General features: G+C 41.8%; 1 protein-coding gene across 3 annotated transcripts in view; it reads right to left on the reverse strand.

Annotated features, from left to right (window-relative positions):
* The window catches only part of PARP12 (poly(ADP-ribose) polymerase family member 12), a 105,268-nt gene that overhangs the window by 24,810 nt on the left and 54,575 nt on the right, over positions 1 to 25,883 (reverse strand). For all 3 annotated transcript variants that reach the window (XM_085884512.1, XM_085884513.1, XM_085884511.1), the window contains 2 exons: positions 21,411 to 21,585; positions 12,754 to 12,868 (listed from right to left, as the gene is read on the reverse strand). In XM_085884512.1, the coding sequence (XP_085740638.1) occupies positions 12,754 to 12,868; positions 21,411 to 21,585 (290 nt within the window). The remainder of the gene's footprint in view (positions 1 to 12,753; positions 12,869 to 21,410; positions 21,586 to 25,883) is intronic.

Raw genomic sequence — 25,883 nt, forward strand, 5'->3', positions numbered from 1 at the left:
CTCTGTGTTTCGAGTCAATCTGACCACAGGTTACAGAATAATGATCAAAAGATTGATTGTAGACGGACGGACAGACGGACATGGACCCCCATTTTATAAGTTACTTCCTTCGGAACCGACTAAAAACTCAAAACACTAACATCAACTTAACAAAAACCTCCCTTTACACACCATTTTTGCACAAAGGTTTGAAAATCATCTTTCATTTGACAAAAAAGAACCCCATACATAGCCCAGCCATGACAAGAGCCTTAAAGACGACTACTACATCACATAAAACATCAGCATTTGCAGGGAGCTTTGCTTTTCTTGCAGATTGCCAGTTTTGCGATAGAAATCAAGAAATTGACAAGAGTGGTCTCTGAGTTCTTTTTGCAACCAAGTGGTATTCCAAAAACCCCAAAAAACGCACAGAAAAAGAAAAGTTCATCCTATGCAACAACAGTGATAACTCAAAAAGAGACGTCAGTCTTTCACAATCTATATATGCATGTAAAAGGTCTTCAGAGAGCATACATAAAGAACATGCCTCTGTGTTAATTTCGTTCAACTGATGTCATAAAACATTGGAAGACAGCACTATATGGGTGAGTCTCCAGGCAATATCACCAGCAGTCCTTCAACAATTGGTGAAATATACATCGCAGACCATTGAGGATGGGAGGGAAGCCCAGAACGCAGTTTTTCTTTCCATCGAGCACCAAATGAAGCAGGCTGTAATGAGGGAAATCGAATTGAAAGGCACAAACGGTAGTCCTTTTTTTCTCTTTACTAGAGAGCGGCGATGAGGATAGCAAAATAGATATTGTGGAGTTATCTGGCAAGCTATAGCTTTTACATATCTGTACTGGTGTATGGTGATCACCAATGTCAGCAGTGAAGCTCAGACCGAAGCACCTAAAAACTTGCAGGACTTCCTTTAGTAGCTGGGCTACACTCCTCAAAGATCTGATACCAGTTTTTTCTTGAATATATCTTGCAGAGAACCAGCTGTTCCTATTGCAATCACAAAGGTCCCAAGTTGTGCTCACACCTACACCCAAAAAATGTTGCATGAAGGTATGTGACAGAGGAATTTCAGGAAAAAGAGCATTGTAGAAAAGGGGTTCTTGAAGGAACCTCTTGCTGGTATATGTCTCCATTTGCCGAGTTATCAAGATAAACTGCCAAGCGTGCATGACATCTTGGTAGAAGTCAGGGAGCAATAGGGCATCAACATGTTGCAGTTCCATGACAAAAAGTTCATGGTTGTAGCCCAGCATGCCGACTTCTTTCAATATAAGGCTCGCAGTGGATTTCCAGGGCAAGGCCTCCAGAAATAATAAACAACGAACAGTAGAAATATGGAAGGCCATCATCCGACAAAGAATGTCCACGAGTCCATGACCCTCTTCCCCTTGTGGAAGGCAAATAGTCTGGTTTAAGCCAATGTTTGCCATCCCAGAAGACGTCAAGAAAACATTTTTGGATCAATGATACCAATGTTACAGGTGGCTGCAGGACAATCATCTTATGCTATAGCAGAGGGGCAACTAGGTTGTTAATGACCAAGGCATGACCTCTGAAAGACAAAGTAGACAAAATTCCTCTCCATCAATTCAGCTTATTGTTAATTCTGTGGAGCAAACCGTCCCCATTCCTTTTGACAAAGCCAGATAAACACCAAGGTACTTTACACCTTCTTTTACCCATGTCAAATTCATAGGGGGAGTTGGAAGGCCAGAAGGTGGCATACAGCGACCCAAACCGCTTTACATTTAGACCAATTGATTTGTGTTGTACATGCTTGAGAGTAGACAGGTAGACACTCAAACAACATAGTAATATCATTGTTGTTGTGAACAGCAACACATACATCATCAGCATAAGCCAAAACAATAACGGGCTCTCCTGAAGGAGTCAATGGAAATCCCATGAGAGGATTGTAAATGAATCTAAAGGGGCTCGATGCAAAGAGAGTGCAAGATTCCAGATAAAGGACAACCTTGCCGAATTCCCCTCCCAATCCGCAAAGGTAGACAGAGACCATCATTGACTTTAATCAACCTAAAAATGTGATTATATAATAGAGTTACACAGCAAATAAAAGATGGCCCAAAACCAAATTGTTTTAAAATGTAAAACAAATATTCACGGTTAACCGAGTCAAAAGGCTTTTGCTGATCAACAAAAAAGAGAGACCAGTATTAGTCGGGTGGTAGGAAGGGGGAATCACCACCGGAAGAGGGACAAATTTTCATCCAACTTTTCTAGACCAGTTTTTTTGTGTAGATTACGAATATGAAAGGTGATCAGCCAGGTTCGGGGGCTTTTCCGAGATATTGCGGGTCAAATGTCAACCGGGGTCAAATTTAGCCAATTATAAGTTTTTATTATAAAACTGATTCTGAAAGCTAAAATACTCTGTATTTATGGCTCGTTTATACTTTCAAGTGTCTAATCTTTATCAAAACAGAAAATCAAATCATTTTAGGGCTGACCTTAACTCAAAGTTCAAAGGTCAACAAATAACAACTCGTGAAAAAACAGATAAAATGCTAAAAACTGGTCTATGTTGCTGAAAATTGTGATCAATGTTTCATCAAAGCTAAAATAGAGGAACGGGCACCCCTGCCCATTTTCCCACCCATGTGTCCTTGTAGGGTCCCCCAGGGGCACCGCCTTGCCACCAGAACGTTTTCAAAATATTGATTTTTTTTTCTAAATTGCAAACAATTTCAAACTGGTAAAATAGCCTGAAGTCTGTGTAAAAACGCTAAAACTGAAAACAATAAATTGATGAAAATGACAATGAGTAATTTCCATCTTTTGCAGCCAATGGCGTATCTAATATGAAACGAATGAAGCTAAAGCTTTAGGGCCCCCAATCCCGGAGGGGCCCCTGAAGCAACTTTTTACTATCATCGGCTGTTACTATGCCGATGTTGTACAGGATTAAAGCCAATATCTTATTCTACTTTTCGATAATATGCCGCCAATTTTCTCTCATCTTTCCACTACAACAACATGCTTTTTTGTTATTCAATTACAAGGCGCTGCAGTAATTTATCGGAAAGTTATGTAACTTTAAATATATTGTTACTAATATATTTTTTCTCTTGTCACCCCCGGAACGAAATTCCTTTTTTGCACGGTTCAGCTGAAACTGTAATGTGAGACCTTGCGACATTTATTCTGAAGTGAAGATCGGCACCAGCTGCAATTTAGGTAAGTAAAGTTTTTCTTGTAAATTATCCCATAAATGTACAATTCAGTTGCATATTTTCATTACCTCGATCGTATTTTTTATTGTCTGTCACCCCGGAACGGAATTGATGCAGTTAGCGTTCAATAAATTTCATTTTCGTGACGTTTGAATTGAATGTCGTTTGAGCTCACAGGCATCATGTTAAAATGGCACACAGCAGAACTATCAGAGCTGACCAGTGTTGCCACTAAATTTTTTCGAAAATCCACATATTGCATATTTTAACGAGATCAGTACATATTTTACCAGTTAATGCACTTTTCTGTTCCTTATTTGCTCTGACCTTTAATTATGGTCGAAATTCATCCGATTTCCAATTTTTCTTTTGTGAATGGCTGACGTCTTCAAAATTTTGCATCCTTTTTGCGCATCTTGTCCGTCCACAACAGTGACAAGATGATTGACATCGCGGAAGGACTCCAATTCCCAAAAAACTCCCATTTCCATGGAAAAATCCATTGATCAGTGGAAAATCCATAAAAATTCCCATTTTTTCTAAAAAATCCATAAAAATTCCCATTTTTTCTAAAAAATCCATAAATCCCTATGCTGATCCAAAATCCATAAATTTGTGGTAAAATCCACAGGAATGGTAGCACTGGAGCCGACAACCTTCTAATTGAACAGAAGCAAAAATGGTTTTCTTCCTTTTCAGGATGAAACCAGTGAAATTATCCAATATGACTGAAAAAAGGAAGAGGAACTGTGTCGTCCATTACGATCACCTGAACTGTGGCAAATTGACTGGTCTGAGAAATGAAACGTTTCAACGCTTACACCAGGCAAAGGATGCCAGAAATGAACTTGGTGGTGACAATGCACATACGCTTCAGGCTGAAGCTATACCGGATGTTCTGGACCCCAGAATTCATTGTGTCCACATAAACTGTTACAAAAAATTCACAAAGGGTTTATCAATTAGAAATGCAAAACGTAAAAGAGAGGCAAAATCGGATGAAAGACTAATTGCGAGGAAAAATAGAAATGTAGGATCGAGTGATAGCAGGGGTATGTTCCCTAAGAAATGTATGAATCCAAACTGTAGTACAGCGAAACCCATAAAAGTTGACGGGAAAAACAGCAAATAGCAGTAATCCAGACGAAATCAGCATGTGAGAGAATCATGCAAGCTGCAAGCCTGAAAAATGATTATGGGATGATGTTGGCAATAGAGGGCCAAGATCTCATAGCAAAGGAATTTATGATGCATAGAAAGCGTTACAAAGATTATACACGGATAAGCTCAAAACCATCCACTGCCACCTCACCAGATAATTATCAACACCAGTGTCAAACAAACTCCAATGAACTATATTCATTCGTTATATTCATTATATTCGTTATATTCATAACTATATTCATTATATTCATTCGATTTCGTGACGGCAAGGTAGCTGATCTGTGTGCATTACCCCCATGTGAGTCAGCACTGGCATTACATTCAGCTTGAAGTAACTATGTAGCCAGGATGTGGCGTCTGGCTCACAGACCCCAGCAATTCTTGGACACTCCAGTAAACCATGGGCAGACTGAAGATTTATCAATCCATTGGGTTGATATACCAAATTCTGTGGATGTTGTGGAACTTCTGTGGAATATTTCTGATGAAGATAGTGAAGATCAGTTATCAGACTACAGTGAAGACAGTGATTGTGATGAAATGTCCAACCAACATCTATATTTGGTGATTGTATCCAGTCACGTAGGTATACTACTTCCACTGTCTTTAGCTAGATTTCTTAACTGTAATAACTGTTGATTCATCTGACTGTACCTGATTGAAACATGTTTTAGGGGTATTACATACTAAAGCATTTTAATGTTTCATCCAGAATCTATGAGGAGCAGGGGCAGTTCAGACAAAAGGGCATTTATGCATTAAGAAAAAGATTTTCAGATATTTTAAAGAAAAATGTGTGATATATTTTTTAAGGCAATGTCTGAATAAAAATCAATAGACAATGCATGAATTTTTATTACTATAGTGGTTAGAAACGACATTTGATAATAAAATTTAAATAGAAAAAAACTAAATAAAAAAAAACTTTTGGGGGCAAGTGGGTGCCCTTGTGGCACGCTACAACGGTGGGGCAGAAAGAACGGACGTAGGACGGCCCGCACCTCTAGTTTAGCTTAGATGAAACATTAGATGATTACTATTTTGAGCAACTAAATTATCTGGGTGTCAGCATCGTATCAGTTTTTGCATCGGTTGTTATTTGTTGACCTTTGACCTTTGAGTTAAGGTCACCCATAAAAAGATGTTGTGTTTTTTTATTTTTTATAAAGATTAGACACTAGAAAGCATAAACGAGTCATAAAAATACTGCATTTTAGCTTTCATAATCAGTTTTATAGTAAAAACTCATAATTGGCTAAATTTGACCCCGGTTGACATTTAACCCGCAATATCTCGGAAACGCCCCCGAACCTGGCTGATCACCTTTCATATTCGTCATCTACACAAAAAACTGATCTAGAAAAGTTGGATGAAAATTTGTCCCTCTTCCGGTGGTGATTCTCCCCCTCCCACCACCAGTCTATATATTGTTACTGGATTTCACACACATCCTACAAGTCTCATACCATACAAATGTTATCATGCATAGATCTGTGCATAACACAATACGAATGATCCTGATGTATAACCGTGCTTAAAACAGTCTTCACACGGTTAGCAAGTGCTTTAGTCTACAGTCTACACACTATCTTGTAATCTACACAGAGAAGAGATATTGGGCATCAGTTCTGTATCAGTTGCAGATCCCTCTTCTTAAGGATAAGGCAAACAACTGCACGTCAACAACTAAGGGGTAATAAGCCTTCCTGGAGGCTGTATAAAAAACTGAGAGCAAAGCAGGGTCAAACAAATCCCAGAAAGTTTTATAAAACTCAGCTGGCAACCCATCAAAGCCAGGAGCCTAATGGTCAACAAGGCCATCCAGTGCAGTTTTAAGTTCATGAAGACTAATGTTTTCATCCAAGAAGTATTGCTGCTGCTCATCTATCTATCTGTGGTAAATTAGTTGCAATATTTTGCATTGCAGGCATATCGTTAGATTGAAAGGAAAACACACTCTCAAAATACGCTCAAAGAAAGTGGACAATTTCTGTATTGTTATCCAGAATATGCCCATCACTCGACTGAAGACTAAGTAATTGCTGGCTCGCCTTGGTTGTCTTCTCAAACTTAAAAAAATCTTTACAACACGTGTCTGCAGACAGTAAACCACTGACTCTCAGCCTGACTAAGGCACCGATACTATTGCCTTGAACTAGTTCCTTAAGCAGAGTTTGTTTTTCGTAGAGGAGTTAACACCTTTTATCATCACCGAGGTCCTCAGCCCCTCCCTGTAGTCAAAGAATCTCTTGTTTTAAGGCGTCAATACATAATTGTTTACTTCGGAAGCAATTCGTTTTGTATTGCTGACAGAAGACACGGATTTGCGCCTTGGCATAGTCCCACCACTGACAGAGATTTAAAAACTGATGTTGTAGATACAAAACACTCTCCCAAAAAACCTTGAAGAATTACTTGAAAAAAGGATCGCTCAGAAGAGGAGTATTAAAACAGCAATACAATGTGTGGTGTTTAAAACCAGGAAGTGACAAGCACAGTTTTACGAAGGAATGGTCAGAGAAACCAGAAGGAACAATATCTGTGTCGGGAATCGTACCTTTTTCTATTAGCTTTGCTTTAGAAGTAATTACATGTTTTTTGCAGGCTTGGTGATAATCAAAGTATACTCTTGGCTGGCTGCTTGAGAAAAGGGACAATTCGAGCAGTGTATGCAGAAAAATGATTATAATTGACCTTGAGTAATTCAAAGGAGCATTGTGAGAGCAGGACTGGGGAGTGAACCGTTACGTGCTCTTATCTCTACGTTGTTTCACCATTCCTGTAACACAATGAGCCAACTCATTGCAGCTGGTTAGGTTAAAAGGACAAAATGTGAGATAAACATTTGTCCAAGGATAAAACCGAGTATATAAGAGGGCAATATAACCATCTCAGATAGTGACGGTGCCCTCCGAGCATCCTTAAGGTTATTGATGTTCTTGGTGTTGCCTCACTCCGTGTGCACGTACCTTGATAAATGATATTAAACAGCCTTTCTCTCAAGTACAACATCTCTCCTCAAATACCTTGGTAAAGGGTGATTTTCATTTATGACATCTGTACGTGTCAAAAGATTGATAGCAGAGTTAAGGGGCTGTCACACCTTGATGTTTTCGCCAGCGTATGGCAAGGTATCAAAATGTATGTAAAACGCTGGCGTACGCTGAACTATTGATGTTTTTTTTAAGTTTTGGGCATATAATAACGTGATGGATGTATGCATAACGTATTAGTAACGTACACAGAACGTTTCAATCACATATAGATAACTTATACCAACGAATGCTGAGCGTGTTGTCGGCGTTCACAACCTATGCACAATGATAGTCAAACTTATGCATAGCGCACGGCAGCGTATCGCCGACGATCGTGACGTATGCTATTAATAGGCTGCGGCTCGACGATTCAAATCATAACCGCACTAGACATCGAAGTGTGAAGCCGCTGTCACACCTTGACGTTTTAGCCAGCGTATGCCGACGTATGAAAAATTTGCCGAACCAAGCTGGCACACGTCGAATACGTTATGGGTAAGTTTTGTATACATTAAGAGCACGCTGGCAAATGTCGTAGTACGCTGGCATATGTCGTCATACGCCGAGTACGTCGAGAAATTTTCAGCATGTTGAAAATTTATCGACGTACTCGGCGTATGACACACGTTCCGCATACGCTGGCCATAAGTTGTAGGCACGTTACGCGATCGTTGACACACGTCGACACACATTACTTGTACGTTACTCATAATTCGAAACACGTTGAGGTAATGGTTAGTGTTAGTGTTCTAGACTCCCTGTTTTTTTTTTCTTGGGTATGACGCTGATGTTGACACTTCGATTTCTCGTGTGGTTATGATTAAAATCTTTGAGCGGCAGCCTATTAATTATATTATATTATAACCGCACTAGAAATTGAAATGTCAACATCACCGTCGTACCGAAGAAAAAAATAACAAAAAACAAAAACAGGGAGTCTGGATTGACAAAAAACAAAAACAGGGAGTCTGGCTAACCATTACATTGACGTGTTTCGACTTATGAGTAACGTACAAGTAACGTGTGTCGACGTGTGTCAACGATCGCGTAACGTGCCTACAACACGTTACTCATAGGATAGAAATAAGTTTCGGGTACGCTAAACATTACCTTGACGTGTTTCGACTTATGAGTAACATACAAGTAACGTGTGTCGACGTGTGTCAATGATCGCGCAACGTGCCTACAACTTATGGCCAGCATTATGCGGAACGTGTGAGTCATACGCTAGCATACGTCGAAAAATTTCAAGCATGGAAAATTTGTCTAACAGCTCGGCGTACTACAACGTATGCCAGTGTACTACGACGCATGTCAGCATGCTGTTAACATATACAAACTTACCCATAACGTATTCGTCGTGTGCCAGCATTTTAGCCAAATTTTTCATACGTCAGGCATACGCTGGCTAAATCGTCAAGGTGTGACAGGGCCTTTAGGAATGTAATATTTATCAAGTCAAGCAAGTGAAAGTTGATTAAGTAAAACCCGACACCAGCTGAATTGTTGTCGGTTCGGGTGTTGTTGCCACCATATACTGAATCGTTAAGATCATGGTGTGATATAATATTGGAAAGAGGCCGACTTGATGCTGGATGTGGCTCTGCACTGTTCCGATCTAAAGTTGGGTTCAACGTACAGTTAAATTCCACGGTTAAGCACAACAAGGTATCAGAAGATAGATAGATGTTGCAAGAAATGAAAGGAATCATTAAAAAAGCTCCTCTATCTGCACTGCCACTTGGAGCATAAACATTAACAAAAACAAATCGTTTCTGATTGTAATCAAGCTCGAAAGGCGAGATAGCCTGGGATGATTTCTTTAAAAATAGGGGGAGAGACAGACAAACGCGGACTAACAAAAAAAGCAATACCTGTGCTCACAGAATCTGTATTACTAAAAAAACCAAGTGCCATTCAGCTGCTGCTGCCAATCAGCCATACAGTCTGGAGCGGCACGAGTCTCTTGTAATTAAGAGGATATCAATTTTTTCCTTCCTGGCTAATTGCACAGTCTGCGACCGACGCAGCTGACTGCGTCCACCATTAATATTCAAACTCACTATATTCATGAAGACATAAGCAGCACCTCAGCCATTATGGGGTTAATTATTTCCTTGCTCTAACAAGATACCTTTTCAATGTTTTAAGCGAGTTATCAGAAACATGAAGTGTTGCAGATTGTTGGACAACACCCTGAGTGCCAATAATGAAGGCGCGAGTATCAGCGAAGAAATCGCTAATTTTGACGCGCCTTTTACGAGAAGTTTTTTTTTAAGAAATCCATGATTTCAGTAGGAGGGATGGAATCTCCAGAAGCACGCTGTGATGGGAAGTCGGCCTCACCATCACTTAGTGAGGCAACAGAAGAATCCCCATCAGAGTCACAATCATTGCATTGAGAATCCATTACATTAAGAATCCATTGCTGAAGAAATGGGCTCATCAAAGCAACACTGAGATTTCATATTGAGCATTCTGCTGCACATGAGCTTGATAGGGCTCAGCTACCACAATGGATGAGCCAATCACAGACAGATCACGAGTTAGTACACATTCACCACTCCCCTTAGAGAGAGGGGGGACACAATCAACACAAGGTTCAACAAGGGACAAACAGGGAGGCTCAACCTCACATGGAGGTTGAACCTCAGAACACCCAAGAGACTCGGGTGCAGTCTGGACAACACATAAGTTCCCGATATTTATCACACGATCCTCAACCGACTCTGAAAGTAGAGCAGGTTGAGGAATTACTTCAGCTGGAGGTGAGTGCTGAGGAGGAGGTTGTACTCCTTTCCTAACCACTTGAGCAAAGGTTGGGGGACCAGCCAAGACCTTATTCTCGGGCTCGTTGAGATCAGGGGAAGATGAGAGGGTTCTTTTCCTATTTTTCTGAATGTCTACAGTGGGGCTCTCAGCACCCATACTTTTAACATTATCAACAGTAATCTCAGTAGCACCCTGGTGTACATCATCAGCCAGGCTCGTGACTCCACCCATGGACCTATTCGGGCAGGAGTCTTTTAAATGACCATATTGACCTCACTCAAAGCAAACTAGAGACTCTGTAGAGACAAAGACAATATAAGTGTGCTCTTTGACCTTGAAGGGCAACACCGCATTTAATGAGGTTACACCACACGGTAAAATCACACATACAAAACGACGAAAGGACATGATATGGTTTAAATGGTTATTTTTCCCTCGTAAAGGAATCATAAAAACTGAGGAAACAACAGAACCAAGTTTGTTGAGGTTGTGAACCAGTTCTGTGTTCTTAATGAATGGAGGAATATTACAGAGGGAAACCCGAACTGCCGGCACGTTGAGAGGACATACCTGGACAAACACGTCGGGAGGAAAAAAAAGCCCATGCTTGACTACTTGAGCAACCATGTTTACTGTGGAAACAAAGATTACCACGTTTATTCATACGAGAAGCTGCTTTTACATTCTCCAAACCGATTAACTCCCCAACAGCGAGGACAACGGCCTCCACGTCGATTCCCGACGAAGGCATACAAAGTAACCCGTGTTTCCTGGTTAGAGTTTCAAAAGCCGTGTAACCAGAGCGATCTGCCATCGATTCCACGTTTAAATAAACAAAATATTAGCGAAGCCGAAAGGCTCCGATAAACGAACTAAATATATATATAAAAATAAAAATTACGAAAAAGGAGAAATAGATTATAATTTATAACACAAAGTGAGAAAAACGAGGACGGAAATGCCCCAATCGGGAACCCTCAACGGTACCACTGCGTGCGCTCTCGACTCTCTCACTCTCTGTATCAATAGGGAGGGGGGTTATCTTGAAAGGGGGAATACACAAAGACACACTGCAAAGGGGAGGGTGGGGAGACAAACCACAAACACAGACAGCTACAAAGCCCCAACGCAAGGAGCCGCCATGACACTGCACTCAACTCACGCATCACCAGCGGGAGAGAGAGAGAGAGAGAGAGAGAGAGAGAGAGAGAGAGAGAGAGAGAGAGAGAGAGAGAGAGAGAGAGAGAGAGAGAGAGAGAGAGAGAGAGAGAGAGAGAGAGAGAGAGAGAGAGAGAGAGAGAGAGATATATATATATATATATATATATATATATATATATATATATATATATATATATATATATATATATATATATATATATATACATATATATATATATATACAGTGAAAAACAGCCAAACAGAAGGGTATAAACAAGTCTTTAGGTACATTGAAAAAGATTCAACTGTCGTTATATTTCTCAGTGAAATTGGGAGTTTGTTCCAAAGCCATGAGGCATTTGATTGAAAGGAAAACTATAGCGAGTATTTTTATGGAATTTATGTACAAGGGAAGGTGCTGTTGTCTAACAGATTGAGTAAGATGTTCTCTACTGTGTAAAACATGACGAGTTGTTTCCTGGAAGAGAAAATGACAGGGAATTGAATGTTTGAAGAATTATTAGTCTCGACCCAAAGGCGATGCGAGAGTATTGCAGCACGTGCATGTGTGTTTGTGTGTGTGTGTGTGTGTGTGTGTGTGTGTGTGTGTGTGTGTGTGTGTGTGTGTGTGTGTGTGTGTGTGTGTGTGTGTGTCCGAAAATGTTTAGATGCTGGGCTAACAAATGGAACATGTCTTTCAATCCTGGTAAATCTCAGTCTCCCTTTATTGCTTGATGGAATGTCAAATGAACCCACGTATCTATTTCCATGTTTATCCACTGAAAGAGGTCCCTTCTCTTGAAGTTCTGGGCCTCACCATCAGCTATGACCTTTCCTGGGCCAAACACAGAGAGAAACTGGCCTCCAAAGCCAGCTACAGACTGGGAACCATCCGTTGATCCAAATATTTTGTTGGAAAATCAGAGCGACTCAGTCTATAAGGCATTAGCCATAGCATCACATCTGTCTCTCCTGGATTCTTTGGAATCTAAAGTTCTCAAAATTATTGGCATTCACATGAGGCCAAAGCATAGGGTTTTTTTGCTCCCACATAAGCTGAGCACCCCACAGAACCATCTTTTTACAACTGCATGAGGCAGCCCAAGAGTCTGTGTCACCAACCTGCTCACATGAATGGTGGGACCGTGTTCATGATGTGTGGTGGGCATGGGAATGGGACGGATGAGTAAAGTGGCATAGTTATTACAAAAATAGAAGCAAGGGGCAGGGGACAGCAGAAAAACATCCGCTTGTGGAACAACTCAAGGCTACCAACTAATAATATTATATCAACCAAAAATTTGGCTTGGAAGGAAAAGACTAATGAAAATATAGTTTAGGCCCTGTTAAGGAACTCATCTGGAGATTAAAACGCATCTTGAAAATAAAATACCAATAACTACAGTGAAAATCTTTACCTGCAAAAGACAAAGTATACTTCCATGGTCCAGCTTCAAACTTCACAACGCCATGCTTGTTTTCCTGATAGGACTTTTCAAGGATCTCTGAAGTCACTGGTGCCTTTGAATCCTTCTGCAAAACAAGAACAAAGTGAAGGGAACTATTTCAGGCAAATAAATTGTGCAGGTAATGCAATAAATAAATGAATAAACAAAATTATATGCAGTATACACATACACATACATACATCCAATGTACCATACTCTGTTACAGAGCGTCGGTGCTACCAAAGTAGTTTCTTGCCAAAGATTATACTGGGTGATTTACCATTGCCTTCCCAATAGCAGGAGCAGGAATTTGGAATTTGGTCATGGTGCTAGGGATAGCTCACTTACCCTTTGTGAAGCTCATCATGGGATCTTTAATGTCCACCACATAATGCTGGAGGATGGAACTCCCGTTTAACATCCATCCGAGGGACAGCACACACATTGATGAAATGCCCGACCTGTGAAGCACCAGGATGACCATTTGTAGCTGGTTCGGGATTTTTCCGGCATTGTGCGGAAAGAGAAACGTGAATAAGTCACACTTTGTAGCCAAATGAAATTTGGAAATTGTAATACACTCTGCCACCACCACATAATTACATTTACACGGAGATTTTACGGGCCATTTGAGATTGGGCCATCTCAAAATTTTTGATGGCAGTGGAAAAAGGCTGCCACAGCCATCAGCGGCTGAATTTGAGATGGACCAATATTCAAATCTGTTCATAATATGTTAGGCTACGAGTGTGCCAAATTTAGTGCTTTCCTCACAAAATGCACAATTGTTATGCTATATTTAGCTGTTGCCCCACTACCTCTAAACATTGCACTCCGAGGACTTGCCAAGCATTCAAAAGGCTCTGATGAAAACTGGGGAGCTGAGACATGTCAACGTGTTGCAGGTTGATGAGGAAAAGTTCACGGTCATATTTCAGACCTTCCACTTTCTGCAACCAGGCGCTTGTTAGAGGTCACCAAGGAACACTCACTGTACAGTAGGCGCTTCATCGTAGAAATTCGGAATGCCATTATTCGACTTGGGATATGCATCAGATTTTGACCACCTGCATTTCGGGGTCTGCAGACCACGTCTGGGCCCAGCCAATGGTGGCCACCCCAGAAAAAAATCAGTCAGAACCCTCTGCATGCCTGTGACCAAGTATCTCGGAGGTTCAAGTGGGATAACTCTATGCCAAATAAATGGAACCACCAGGTTATTTATGATTGATACCCGTGTCTTAAGCGAGAGAAGTTGAGACAATCTTCTCCACCTTACCAGTTTCAATTCAATTTTTTCCAGGAAGTGCTCCCAATTTTTTTGTTCATACGCTTCAATTCCGAGAAATAAGCCTAAATATTTAAACCCCTCACTACTCCACTGTATTCCTTCTGGTAAAACAGGCAGGGACGAGGAAGGCGATCTGGGGCCCACCCAGAAAGCTACACTTTTTTTTTTCCAATTTACCCTTGCAGTAGAAGCAAGCTCAAACTGGGTAAGGCAACGAAAGACCTCAGAAACATCTTTTTGATTTGCAATAGCAACACAAATATCATCAGCATAAGCTGAAACAACGACTTTGAGAGTTTTGTGAAAGAGAGACTCCTAACACTGAGTTCCAAAGTAAAACTAATAAAGGTTCAACGGATAGATTGTAGAGCATGCCTGATAGCGCACAGCCCTGACGGATGCCTCGCTGAAAGGGGAAGGGGTAACAAAGACTATTATTATATTAACCTTCAGCAGGCAAGATGCATTTTTGTCCAATAACTTAACATAAGCAATAAATTTTTCCCCAAACCCTGTTCTCCTGAAAACATCAAACAAAAAAGAATGGTTAACACTGTCAAAAGCATTTTCTTGATCTAAAAGTAATAAACCAAAACCAGGAGATGTAGTTTGACTGAGACTGATCAAGTCTCTCACCAAAAAAAATGATCGTTTATGGAACGTTCTGGAACACAGTATGATTGATCAGTGCCAATCAAGAAAGAGATGACTTCCTTTAGACGGGTTGCAAGTGCTTTTGACAATATTTTATAGTCCGTGTTGAGGAGTGACACAGGCCGCCAATTTGCGGTCTCATGCAGGTTTCCTTTCTTCGGAAGGAGACACAAAACTGCCCTCCGGCAGCTCAATGGCAATTCACCTTGTTCAACCCTCTCCTGAAAGACCTCAAGAAGAGTAGGACCTAGAATGTCCCAGAAAGCCTTAGAAAATTCAGCCGGAAGGCCGTCTAGTCCAGGGGCTTTGCCATCCTTGAGCGTAGCAGTAAGTTCTCCAAGAGAAATGCCAGGCTCAAGTAATTGTTGTTGGTCTTCAGACAGAGAAGGGAGCTGTTCAAGCATCACATTCCTATTCTCCTCATTCACAGCTCTTTTTGCGAAGAGTTTAGAAAAATAGTCTTGTAGTTCATGGTTGATATCACTCTGGGAGGTCAACAAATCACCACCAGAAGAGCACAAAGCATGGATTTGTTGAGAGGTCTTGACCATTTTTTCCAAATTGAAGAACCCTTTGATTGGTGTGTCAAGTTAGATTTTTTTCGTTCCGCAGTCGGACGAATGCACCGGCCGCCCGCTCTTTCACCATTTCAGCCAGAAGGGTCCTTTTCTCCGACAACTGCTGGACATTCACGTTAGACAATCCAGCTTTCTGCCCACAGATAAGTATATCGTTTTTTAAAGCAGATATCACACCAAAAGCGTTGTATGTGCTGTAAGAGCAGTATTGTTGGCAAAAACATTTGATTTGGGACTTTGTGCAGTCCCACCATTGTCTTAAGTTCAAATATGAACCCTTTTGTGACTCACATTTTTCCCATACCATTTTAAAAGCTTCTATAAAATGTGCACTTTGTAAAAGTTTCAAATTAAAAGTCCAATATGCACTTCCACAGACATGATGAGGAAAGCCACACACCATAACTATCATGTGATGATCGGAAATACCAGACGACCTTATATAAGAGTTCTTAACAATGTTTACCATTTCATGATTAACATAAAATCTGTCTCGGCGAGCCATCGTCAAAACATTTCTTGATGCACAAACCCATGTATACTGACGGATATTATGGTTTTGTACCCGCCACACATCCACCAGTTTAAACTTTTTGACGAGCTGTGCCAAAGGCCTTGCACTGGGTGGATGAGGCTCACAAGTGTTCCGATCAAGTTGTGGGTTGAGGGTGCAGTTGTAGTCACCCCCCAGACACAACAACATGGTTAAGTCAATGGTGCTTACAAACTCTGCGAACTTGTACAGAAAGGCACCTCTTTCAGAGTTAGCACTAGGACAGTAAACATTTTGTCATGCAAATCTTTAGGTTACTACTGACAAATTGCACAGACAGTAAGTAACCTTTGCAAGTTTCCTTACAAGTTATCTCCGAAGGCTGAAGTTGAGGATGCAACACTATTGCCACACCAGCCTTGGCCTCAACAAGCGTACTCGAGAAAAAAGACAACCTTTAAAGATTTTACACCACTCATCCTCAGAAGACTGATTTGCATGCATCTCCTGCAGCATTAGCACATCAATTTTTTCATTTTGGAAGAGCTGAAATACCTGGAGGCGACACACACAACTGCACCCTCCATTGATGTTCAGGGATGCTACTTTTATCTCCATTCTGTTAGTTATTCTTGAAGCTCTTTACCAGCGCGAGTAACACATTTCCTGAACCTTTGGAATTGAGGATCTGACATGTTAACCTGATACGGTTCACGAATCATACTCCTTGCTGTTTTCATGAAATTGTGTAAATTCGGGAAGTAATCTTTGATCTTTACGTATCTTTTCCTGAATGTATCATCCAGGAATTTAGTCACATTTTCTTGAGACACTAAGGTTGTGTCGTTTACCCCATTCATCCTCTTGAGAGCTTAAAGCACTGAAATGTGGGGTTGAAGAGGTTTCATCTGAATCAAGTGCTTCATCTATGGCCTCTCCTATTACTTGTGGAACACTTACTTTTGGCTCAACAGAAAGTTCTGCTCTGTTTATGGACCCCTCCGAATTTGCCTTGCCCATGTCCTTTCCCTCGACAACCCTTACATCATCATCTGTGAGGGAGGGGTTGACATTTAACTCACAGGGATTTTCCCCTTTATCTATTTCTCCATCACTGTCAGACATAGCTGTTAACTCATCTGAACAAGTTTGGCTAACAGGACAAACACTTAAAACATCCTGAGATACTTCACTGTTCTCTGTGTCCCACTCAGAGTCGGCCAGTGGAGCAAGCGAAGTTTCCACATCCGCACACAACTACGGTACCACCAAGGGGTTTCCAATGTGAGACGTACCTTGGAGGTCCACCGAGCCTGACACGATCTGGACCTAATTCTGCTCCTTAGCATCAAAGGCATCAACATTTGACAGTTTTTGGCCTTTTTTCCTGGTATCCGTAACAGATACCTCCATATCGTCCACACTGTCCTGTACAGTGGATGGTAGAGAGGAAGCAACCAATTTCACTTCCTCGTTTGGTGGGGGTGGATTAATTACGTCATGATTACACACTCTCTCTCCAACGCCGGTCGGGGTGGACGAGTTGAATTCGTTGATTCACCCTCACCCCATTAGTTTGTGGTGAGGAAGAATCGTTCCTCACCGCACCTTCACTTTCTTGCGGTGTAACCGCATTGGGACAAACACTCTTCACATGCCTGGAAGCTCCACACCCAAAACACGTTATAACCTCCGAGGAGGCATACATTTTACATTCAAACCCATCGACTTTTACACTGAGTACAACATTCAGTGTTTTTCCATTTTCAGGTAGTATCATGTAAACCACTCTTTTAAAGGACATGACGTGTTTAATTTTATCGCTAACATGATGCATCGGCACCATTGAGATCCTCGACACAACCTTACCGAACTTGGTTAACTGGTTACACTAGTCCTGGTTCCATATAAATGGTGGAATATTATTAATGTTAACTTTAACTGTTGGGGCCTGCAAAGCGAACACAGAGAGGTAAGTGTTCGGTTCGATGAACAGGCCATGCCCAACCACCGTGGCGACCATGTGTTCCTCCGACACAAACACGACAAACTTCTTATTCATGCGAGAAGCAGCACGAATATTATGTAAACCAACGATGTTACCAATGATGGAAAGCACATCGTTAAGTTCCACCTCACTGGGAGGGAAGCAAAAAACAGCGTGTTTACGACTTAGTGACTCGAACATCTCGACACGGAAACGTTCGCCCGCCATTCTAACTCAAGAAAACAAGTTAGTAAACTTTATCGAGAGAAATAAGGCGTTTTCACAAACACCAAGAAATCAACGATTAAAGTTGAGAATTAACAAAGAACACTGTCGCAGTGAACGAGAAAAACCTCCCCTGGCGGCCATGCCAGGCCTTCGGCCTACGATTTTCTCGACACGAGACCGTGGGCTCTCTCTCTCTTTCTTCTCCAGACAGGAAGGAAAAAAAAAAACCACGGGAAAAGTCCACAAGCAGAAAACGAACACATGGGAAACGAAAAATGGGGAAAGTGGAAACACCAAACAGCACAGCAGAGGAGGAGTACTCACGACACGAAACAAGGAGCGGCTATGACAGTACACACAACGTACCAACAGCCAGCAGGGGGCGAGAGAGAGACAGAGACAGAGACAGAGACAGAGAGACAGAGAGACAGAGAGACAGAGAGACAGAGAGACAGAGAGACAGAGAGACAGAGAGAGAGAGAGAGAGAGACAGAGAGACAGAGAGACAGAGAGACAGAGAGAGAGAGAGACAGAGAGACAGAGAGAGAGAGAGAGACAGAGAGACAGAGAGAGAGAGAGAGACAGAGAGAGAGAGACAGAGAGAGAGAGAGACAGAGAGAGAGAGAGAGAGAGAGAGAGAGAGAGAGAGAGAGAGAGAGAGAGAGAGAGAGACAGAGACAGAGACAGAGACAGAGACAGAGACAGAGAGAAGACAGGAGACAGAGAGGAGACAGAGAGACAGACAGATCCATGGCATTTGCAGAAGAAGGTTGCCAATTATTGTTCCTCGAGATGTGTGTGGGGCTGTTTGCGCCAATCAAAGTGAAATGTCATTGAAAGAACAATAAAAAGTGCTTCCGTCTTATCATCATTCATAGAAGATTGTATAGAGGGGTCTTACCATCAGTTTTGATTTTGCCCCAATCTCTCAACTTTGGACATGAGCTGCTCATCTCATTCTTGGAGAGATGTACTATATAGCTCATCTTGCATCATCTCATCCCAGCAATGATTGGAGGCCCTAAATCTCAATCAAGAAGTTATGACTATCTCCTTGGACATATATGAAGTATTCAACTGAGTCTCACATCCTGATTAACTTGGCAAGCTCTGCTGTCTGTGGCATATAACACTGCCTTCATTCCGAGATTTCTCACTTCCTATACTCATGCAGCAATTTTGGTTTGGGTCCGGATCCAGATCCGGACAATTTTTGACTAGTTCATCAAGATATCCATCCACAGGCATTATATTAATTTTTATCCTGTTTGCACGAAGAAAAAAGCAGGATTAAGCAAATGGCTCAGTGTGTGTGTGTGTGTGTGTGTGTGTGTGTGTGTGTGTGTGTGTGTGTGTGTGTGTGTGTGTGTGTGTGTGTGTGTGTGTGTCAGTTTATGATCACGAAACTGAATTTCAATTGAATATCGTTTACAACACTGTAGAGCACAAATAACAACATGAACCTGCAGCTTAGCAGTACCTTGACTCTGAATTTGGCAAATTGTATGGAATCTCGTTCGTCCTGATCGCGCATGCACAGAGGCATTAGGTAATTTTTTTTTTAGTCTGTCTGACAGTCAAACAAAATTGAATATCATTCCAAACAGGAACCTTACTGTTTTTAGCAATGTCAAAAAGGACACAAACAAAGGGAACAAATAACTAATGTAACGTGTTTAATAAGATGGTGTAAAAAAAAAAAAAACACGCTGCATCAACGGCGGTAAACTTCTGAAAAAAGTTGTTTAGTTTTTTTTCAACAGCCTTTAAAATCTTTCATTTATTTCAATTTAATGATGTACTTTGACTGTGAAGAACACAAATGGCCTTCTTGGCACATTCAAACTCCTTCTGTTTAGCAGTACTGTACTTGGACAAAATATACCATTTTACGTCATCTCAACCAATCAAATTTGCCACTCACGCTCATTGGAGAATTTTGACATTCAAACAAAATCGCAACTGTTAGCAAATATATAGATCGTGCTCTGAAATGCAATTTGCAATTTTTTTCAAAGACCCTTCCTCTGTCCTTTCGTCTCAAGACTGTCTGGGTTTATTTAAAATTTCTTTGTGATCAGCCATCCATCTCAAAAGCAGCAATTCATCAACCATCAGTCTCTTGCATGCATTCAAGACAGGATGGATCAAAAGATTTTAAAAAGAAGTCCAAAACTTGTTTTCAGGAGTGCCATAGAAGTTCAGAATAGGAGTTCAGGAATGCCAAGGAAGGACTGTGTACCATGGAGGATGTCCATTCGGCGGCTGGCTTTGGAGGCCAACTTTGAAATGTAGTTTCCCCAAGAAAGATCATGGCCGATAGTGAGACCAAGGAGTTTGAATGACTGAACCTCCTCAAGAGGATTGTTAAGGAAGTAGATAGGGGTGTGGGGGGGGGGGGTTGCCAAAGAGTCCTTTCAAAGAGGGATAGTGAGAGTGCGAGATTTGTAAGGATTGAAACACATATTCCAAGTGTTTGATGAGCTTGTGATTTTGTAAAGTCTGAAGGGGGGAAAAGGCTGCAGCCCGTCTGTCTGAAGGATGAGGAATGTCACAGCAGAGGGTGGAGTCATCAGCAAATACATATGGAGGATTTTCCAGTCAGAGAGATCATTGATGAAGATCAGAAATAGGATTGGGCCCAGAACACTGCCTTGGGGGCACTCCAGCCTTGACAGTGAGAGGAGATGAAAGGATTCCCACATTGGCTATGAGATTAGCAGAAATCAGTAAGAGCCATATGCAGAGTTGGCCTTGGATGCTATGGGTAGACAGTTTGAAAAGCAAGGCAAGATGATAGCTTGTATCAAAAGCAGGAGATATGTCCAAGGAGAAAGCCCTGAACTCATGTCTGACATCGAGGGCTTCCATCCATTGTTGGATGAGTAGAAGCAGCATGTCCAAGACAGAGTGACAGTCTGAAACCAAATTGGTGATTTGAGATGAGGTTGTTGGAGAAAAGGAGGTTTTCATATCAACTGTGATGGTGAATTCCATGACCTTGCTGATGATTGGAAGTAAGCTGATAGGTCTTGTAGTTGAAGGGCAATATTGTCAGAATAACATTTTTGCAAATACCATTTTCCATGGATTTGAGCTCCTTCAACCCAACTAAGTGCCCAAATCAACCCATGCATCTCATACTTTCTTGAAGAATGATTCTGGTAACCAAGCAAGGATAAATTAAATTAGTGTGTGGAGTAAACCGTAGTCAAACCCACCGACCACTTTCTATTCCTCCACAGTGATGAGTGGAACATTCATCACTTTCTATCGCTAGATATGTCAAAGGGCACAGGTAGTCAACAATAATCTCTTCTCATCACAATCATGTACTCAAAAAGCCACAAAACTTGCTCTATTCTACTTGAAAACACCCAAAAATTTGAGACACACCTCTAAAACGTACTCTCGCCAGCAGCCATCCTGAACTTTCCAGTACCAGCACCACTTAGTGGTGAGAATGAAGTGCCCGGGCTTGGAGATAGAGCTCGCAGTGGAGAAGCGGCGCACAAGATGTCCACCAAGTTTCATATTCAGGAAGTCAACTTTGCATTCTTCACCAATGTGGCTGCAACAGACAACACAGGTGAAACAAAATTAAGAGGGTGTAACTAGAAAACGTCATAGGGAAAGTGTGAAACTCGTGGCCCAATGTTAAAAAGGGAAGTAAAGCAGCGTTAAAATAGCCACCATTTATTTTGTAGAGAGAGAATAATTAGTGTGGGCAGATTTGACAGTCACCAAAGTTAACCAATCACAGCTGCATATTAACCATCCCCCACATTATTCAGTCCGGTCAAATACAGGAGTAAATATGAACAGTTGTTAAACATGACAATCTGAAAATGTAATAATAAAACTACCATATACATATATAATGTTTTATATTGACGAGTCAGTCGGTTCCATTAACACAGAGTGACTGACTGTCTGCGCCAGGGGTACAAGACCCAAGCGAAGGTCCGAAACGGGATTTATAGTTACTGTGTTTAACATTACCACTAATCCTCAAGGCTCACACCAACGAAGCCGAACCTGGCAGTGGAATGTGTGTGAAAGGTAAAAAGGCGGGAAGACTTTTCCTAAAATTAAAATGGGGTTTATACAAGGTATATGGGAATGGAGAGACAAGACGCTAATAATAAATAACTGGAACAGACCAGGCACTCAAAAGACAAATGAGTAGTGAGGCACATGCACTTTAATGTACAATGAAAAGAAATAACCCCCAATAGCGCGAAATACCAAATTCACACAACAAAGGAGCAGGCAAAGGCAAACAAGCAAGCACAAAGCTGGTAGCATGCAGGTCACAACAGGATGAGGTTGCATGGAACAACGAATGACGATGAGGGGTAATACGCAATAATGATGAGGAAGACAGCCAAGAAGACAGGGATAAGAGTGATGTTGCTCTCTTGAAGTTCAAGGTGCAACTGGTGCACGTTAGCACAGTCACAGCCCTCGTAATCTCTAGGACATTCTTTGTGGGTGGTGGCTCCCTTCATTAGCCACTGCTTCTTTCGGTGTTACTGTCTTCCCAGCCATCCTGCCCCACAGAACAGCCCCAATAAAAAAGGTCTTCCAACCCTCTCCAGGGCTCTGCAGCCAACCTCTCTGCCATGGCTTACAGCCTATCAGGTGAACAGTCTGTAATGATGTTCTTTTAAAGTGCAGAGTGCTTTATTTGTGGCTTTGGTGTTAAATGCCACATGTCCTCACCTGGCCTCGCCTTTACAAAATGTTTTACACAATACAATATTACTCTATAATGCCTTAAAGTCATCACTCACTGCCTCCTCTGTGCACGTTTTACAATACACCATACGACTCTGGACAAATAGCGAATACAAGAGTAATCTAACCAACGTGATAACATGGACCAACCAATTTTTAATACAATATGGCTATTGTTACACCCCCCCCCCATGTAACAATATGAAGCCTGGTTTTGGCTTCGTGGTTAGGGTGGCTGGCTTGGGATCTCAGGGTCTTGAATTCAAGCCCCGTTGGCTGCTGAATTAACACCAGGTGGGGTTGACTCAATCAGTCATCCTTCTGAGGTTGGCTAAATGAGTACCAGTGTACTGGTGTAAGGCACAGCATCAGTGGCATAGTCACGCCCCAACAAAATGATAGCGACCCAGCAGCCAAGCTGCCATACGCAAGAATAAGTAGTAGTTAACAATATTTTAGTGTTTATTTGAAAATATGACAATAGTTCCATAATACATTTAATTGAAGCGATCAGCAAAAAGCCAATTTTGCCCCATTTCCAGATTGGTGCTATCTTTCACCTCCTGATTACCACTCATGAATAAGATACCCAGAAGTCTGCACCAATCCACTTTCTCTGGGTTAAGGTCTATGCATACAAGAGAACAAATTTTCCAAGCACTTTCACTGGTGAAAAAAAGTGAAAGTCGTGGGAATAGAGCTTGCATACCGGCCGCAAATTGTGTGTCGTTGGCAAGCCAATTTCACACAAAGTTGTTTCTGAAAGTAGCCGACGCATGTTAGGGAACAAGGATACAGCACTACTTTTGTGTGCTGTATTCCCCAACCATCAGTTAAATTGTTCATTTTGCTTAAAGATACACGAGATAAATTTTCTTTCCAGTAATAAATCTGTTTTGCGGAATCAGAAAATATCACCATTTTTCAACTGGCTCAACTTACCCACTGGGTTGCTGGGGCTAAGCAAACCAATCGATTGCTTAAGATCTTCGCTCTGTCGTACTGAAAGACCATGCTGGGCAAACTTACGATTAAATTAATGATAACCACCCTCTGACGTGCAGCATCAGGAGGGATGGCCATACGACATCTGCTGTGCTTTTCTGTGCCTCGAGAAGCAGGTCTGCCATGCCTTGCCATGCTTAAGATGTGTGTGCCAAATCTAATTTCAAGCACCATTTTTTTCGGAAATTAAAGCAACCTAGCGATGAACCCATCCTTATGAATGGCTTAATTCCCCTACTTTTGCGACATCTATGGCGTATTTCATTACATCTTGTAATACCGGCTTTCACTATGTGATGCTATATAGTACAGTGGCTTCGCAAAAAAAATTGGTACACACTGGACCAAAGCACTGAATTTTGTACAGTTGTCAGTTAAGTTCTATGAAAACATAAACCAAGGAGGTGCCTGACCTATGACACTTGGATTAGGGGTTTCCAAGATGGCCACTGCTGCCATGATCAAGAATAACCTTTTTCACCATACCTTTGAAACTAAAGGACTTTGAGAGGTGCAAACAGTGTCTATTCCCACTATGTCAAGGTCATGCTTTGTGCTGATACTGGTGTTATGATGTATAAACTCATATGTGACGGAGAGGGGGGGGGGCTGCCACCAACATTATCAAAATCACCATTTGCAGAAAATAAAGGGCCTATTGAGATGTAACAAGTCTCTAAGACCACAATTTCAGGGTCATGCTTCAAGATCATTATGTTGTTATGGTAATTGAAATTCCACGTGATATAATTTGGGAAAATATTGCAAGCAATTACCGAACAGTGATACTGTCGAAGTAACCTCAAATTTCAAGGAGAAGATGATACATGTATGTAAACTTTTAAATTCAATGCCCTGCAGGAGGTAATGTTTCCTGTCAAATTGAATCATCACTCTTACTGTCATAGCTTCTCAACATTTCAGTCATTGCAAAGTCTCTACACTGGCACAGTGCTGTGCTCTTGAGTCCTGTACTTCTTTCTACAAACACATCTTGTACATATAGGTTCGGCTTTGCATCAACACTTGATCAGTTGCTGGCAAGTTTTTGAGGCATCTGGTGGTGTGGTCCAAAGAGGTTGCCATTGACTGTCCTTTTTAATCCAACCAAATCTCTCTGAACTAGGCAAGTTCAAAGCACCTCAGCCAGATACGAGCCTGATAAATACTTCAATGTATATGTTCAATCAAAGCACAGCCTGTGTTGGTGGCAGGTATTTATATATTTTTTTTTTGTATTTTGTTTCCCTTTTCGAGGCTCGTGTGAGAGCTAACACACAATGCACAACAATGGGGGGCAGGAGACAAGAGGGGTGGGAGAGGGGAGGACAAAACAGTGGGGAACAGAGACATTAGATCTGTGGAAGGGAGAGGGGTGGGGCGGGGAACATGGGGTATACAAGACGGACACCACAGAGACTTTCAGGACCTCACACGACATAGAACTTTCGGGAAGGAAAGCAGGGAATTTGAAGGAGGTGTGTTTGGGGTGAATTAACGGGGGTAGAAAAGATCATGGTTTTGGATGTGGGAAGATGAGAGGTGGTGGTGAACAGCTGTTTTGAAGACCTGGAGAGAAGAATGGGATTGAAGAGAGTGTGGGAGTTTATTCCAAAGGCAGGGAAAAAAAATGAGGAATGAAAGAGTGAAGGTGAGCAGTGATTCGTGATTTTGATAGTTTTACCAGAAGGGTGTTGCTGGCAGACCTTGAGCACCCTACGAAAATATGGGGGGGGGGGGGTGGGACATATCGCAGACAGAGCAAGGGGGGGTAGACCAGAGAGGGGACGGTAGAAGACAGAAAGACCACTGACCTGCCTGCGGTGAGAGAGTGAGAGGCCCAAAGACTCAGCCTCATCGCGGGAGATACTGATGATCCTAAATGCCTTGGTTTTCACAGCGTGAAGCCGAGAAAGGTGAGAGGCAGGAGCACCAGCTCAGAGGGGAGAGCAGTACTCCATCAGGCTGCAGACGAAAGCTTTGTATGTGGTCAGGAGCTCAGGTGAGCCGAGGAAGTACTTTGCATGACGGAGGATGCCCAGTTGGCGACTGGCTTTGGAGGCCAGATTGGAAATGTGGCTTTCCTAGGAAAGATCATGGAAGACAGTGAGACCCAGAAGCTTG

The sequence above is a fragment of the Eptatretus burgeri genome, chromosome 6 (assembly GCF_056783735.1).
Source record: "Eptatretus burgeri isolate ZD-2024b chromosome 6, Ebu_testis_v1, whole genome shotgun sequence".
NCBI classification, from domain to species: Eukaryota; Metazoa; Chordata; class Myxini; order Myxiniformes; family Myxinidae; genus Eptatretus; species Eptatretus burgeri.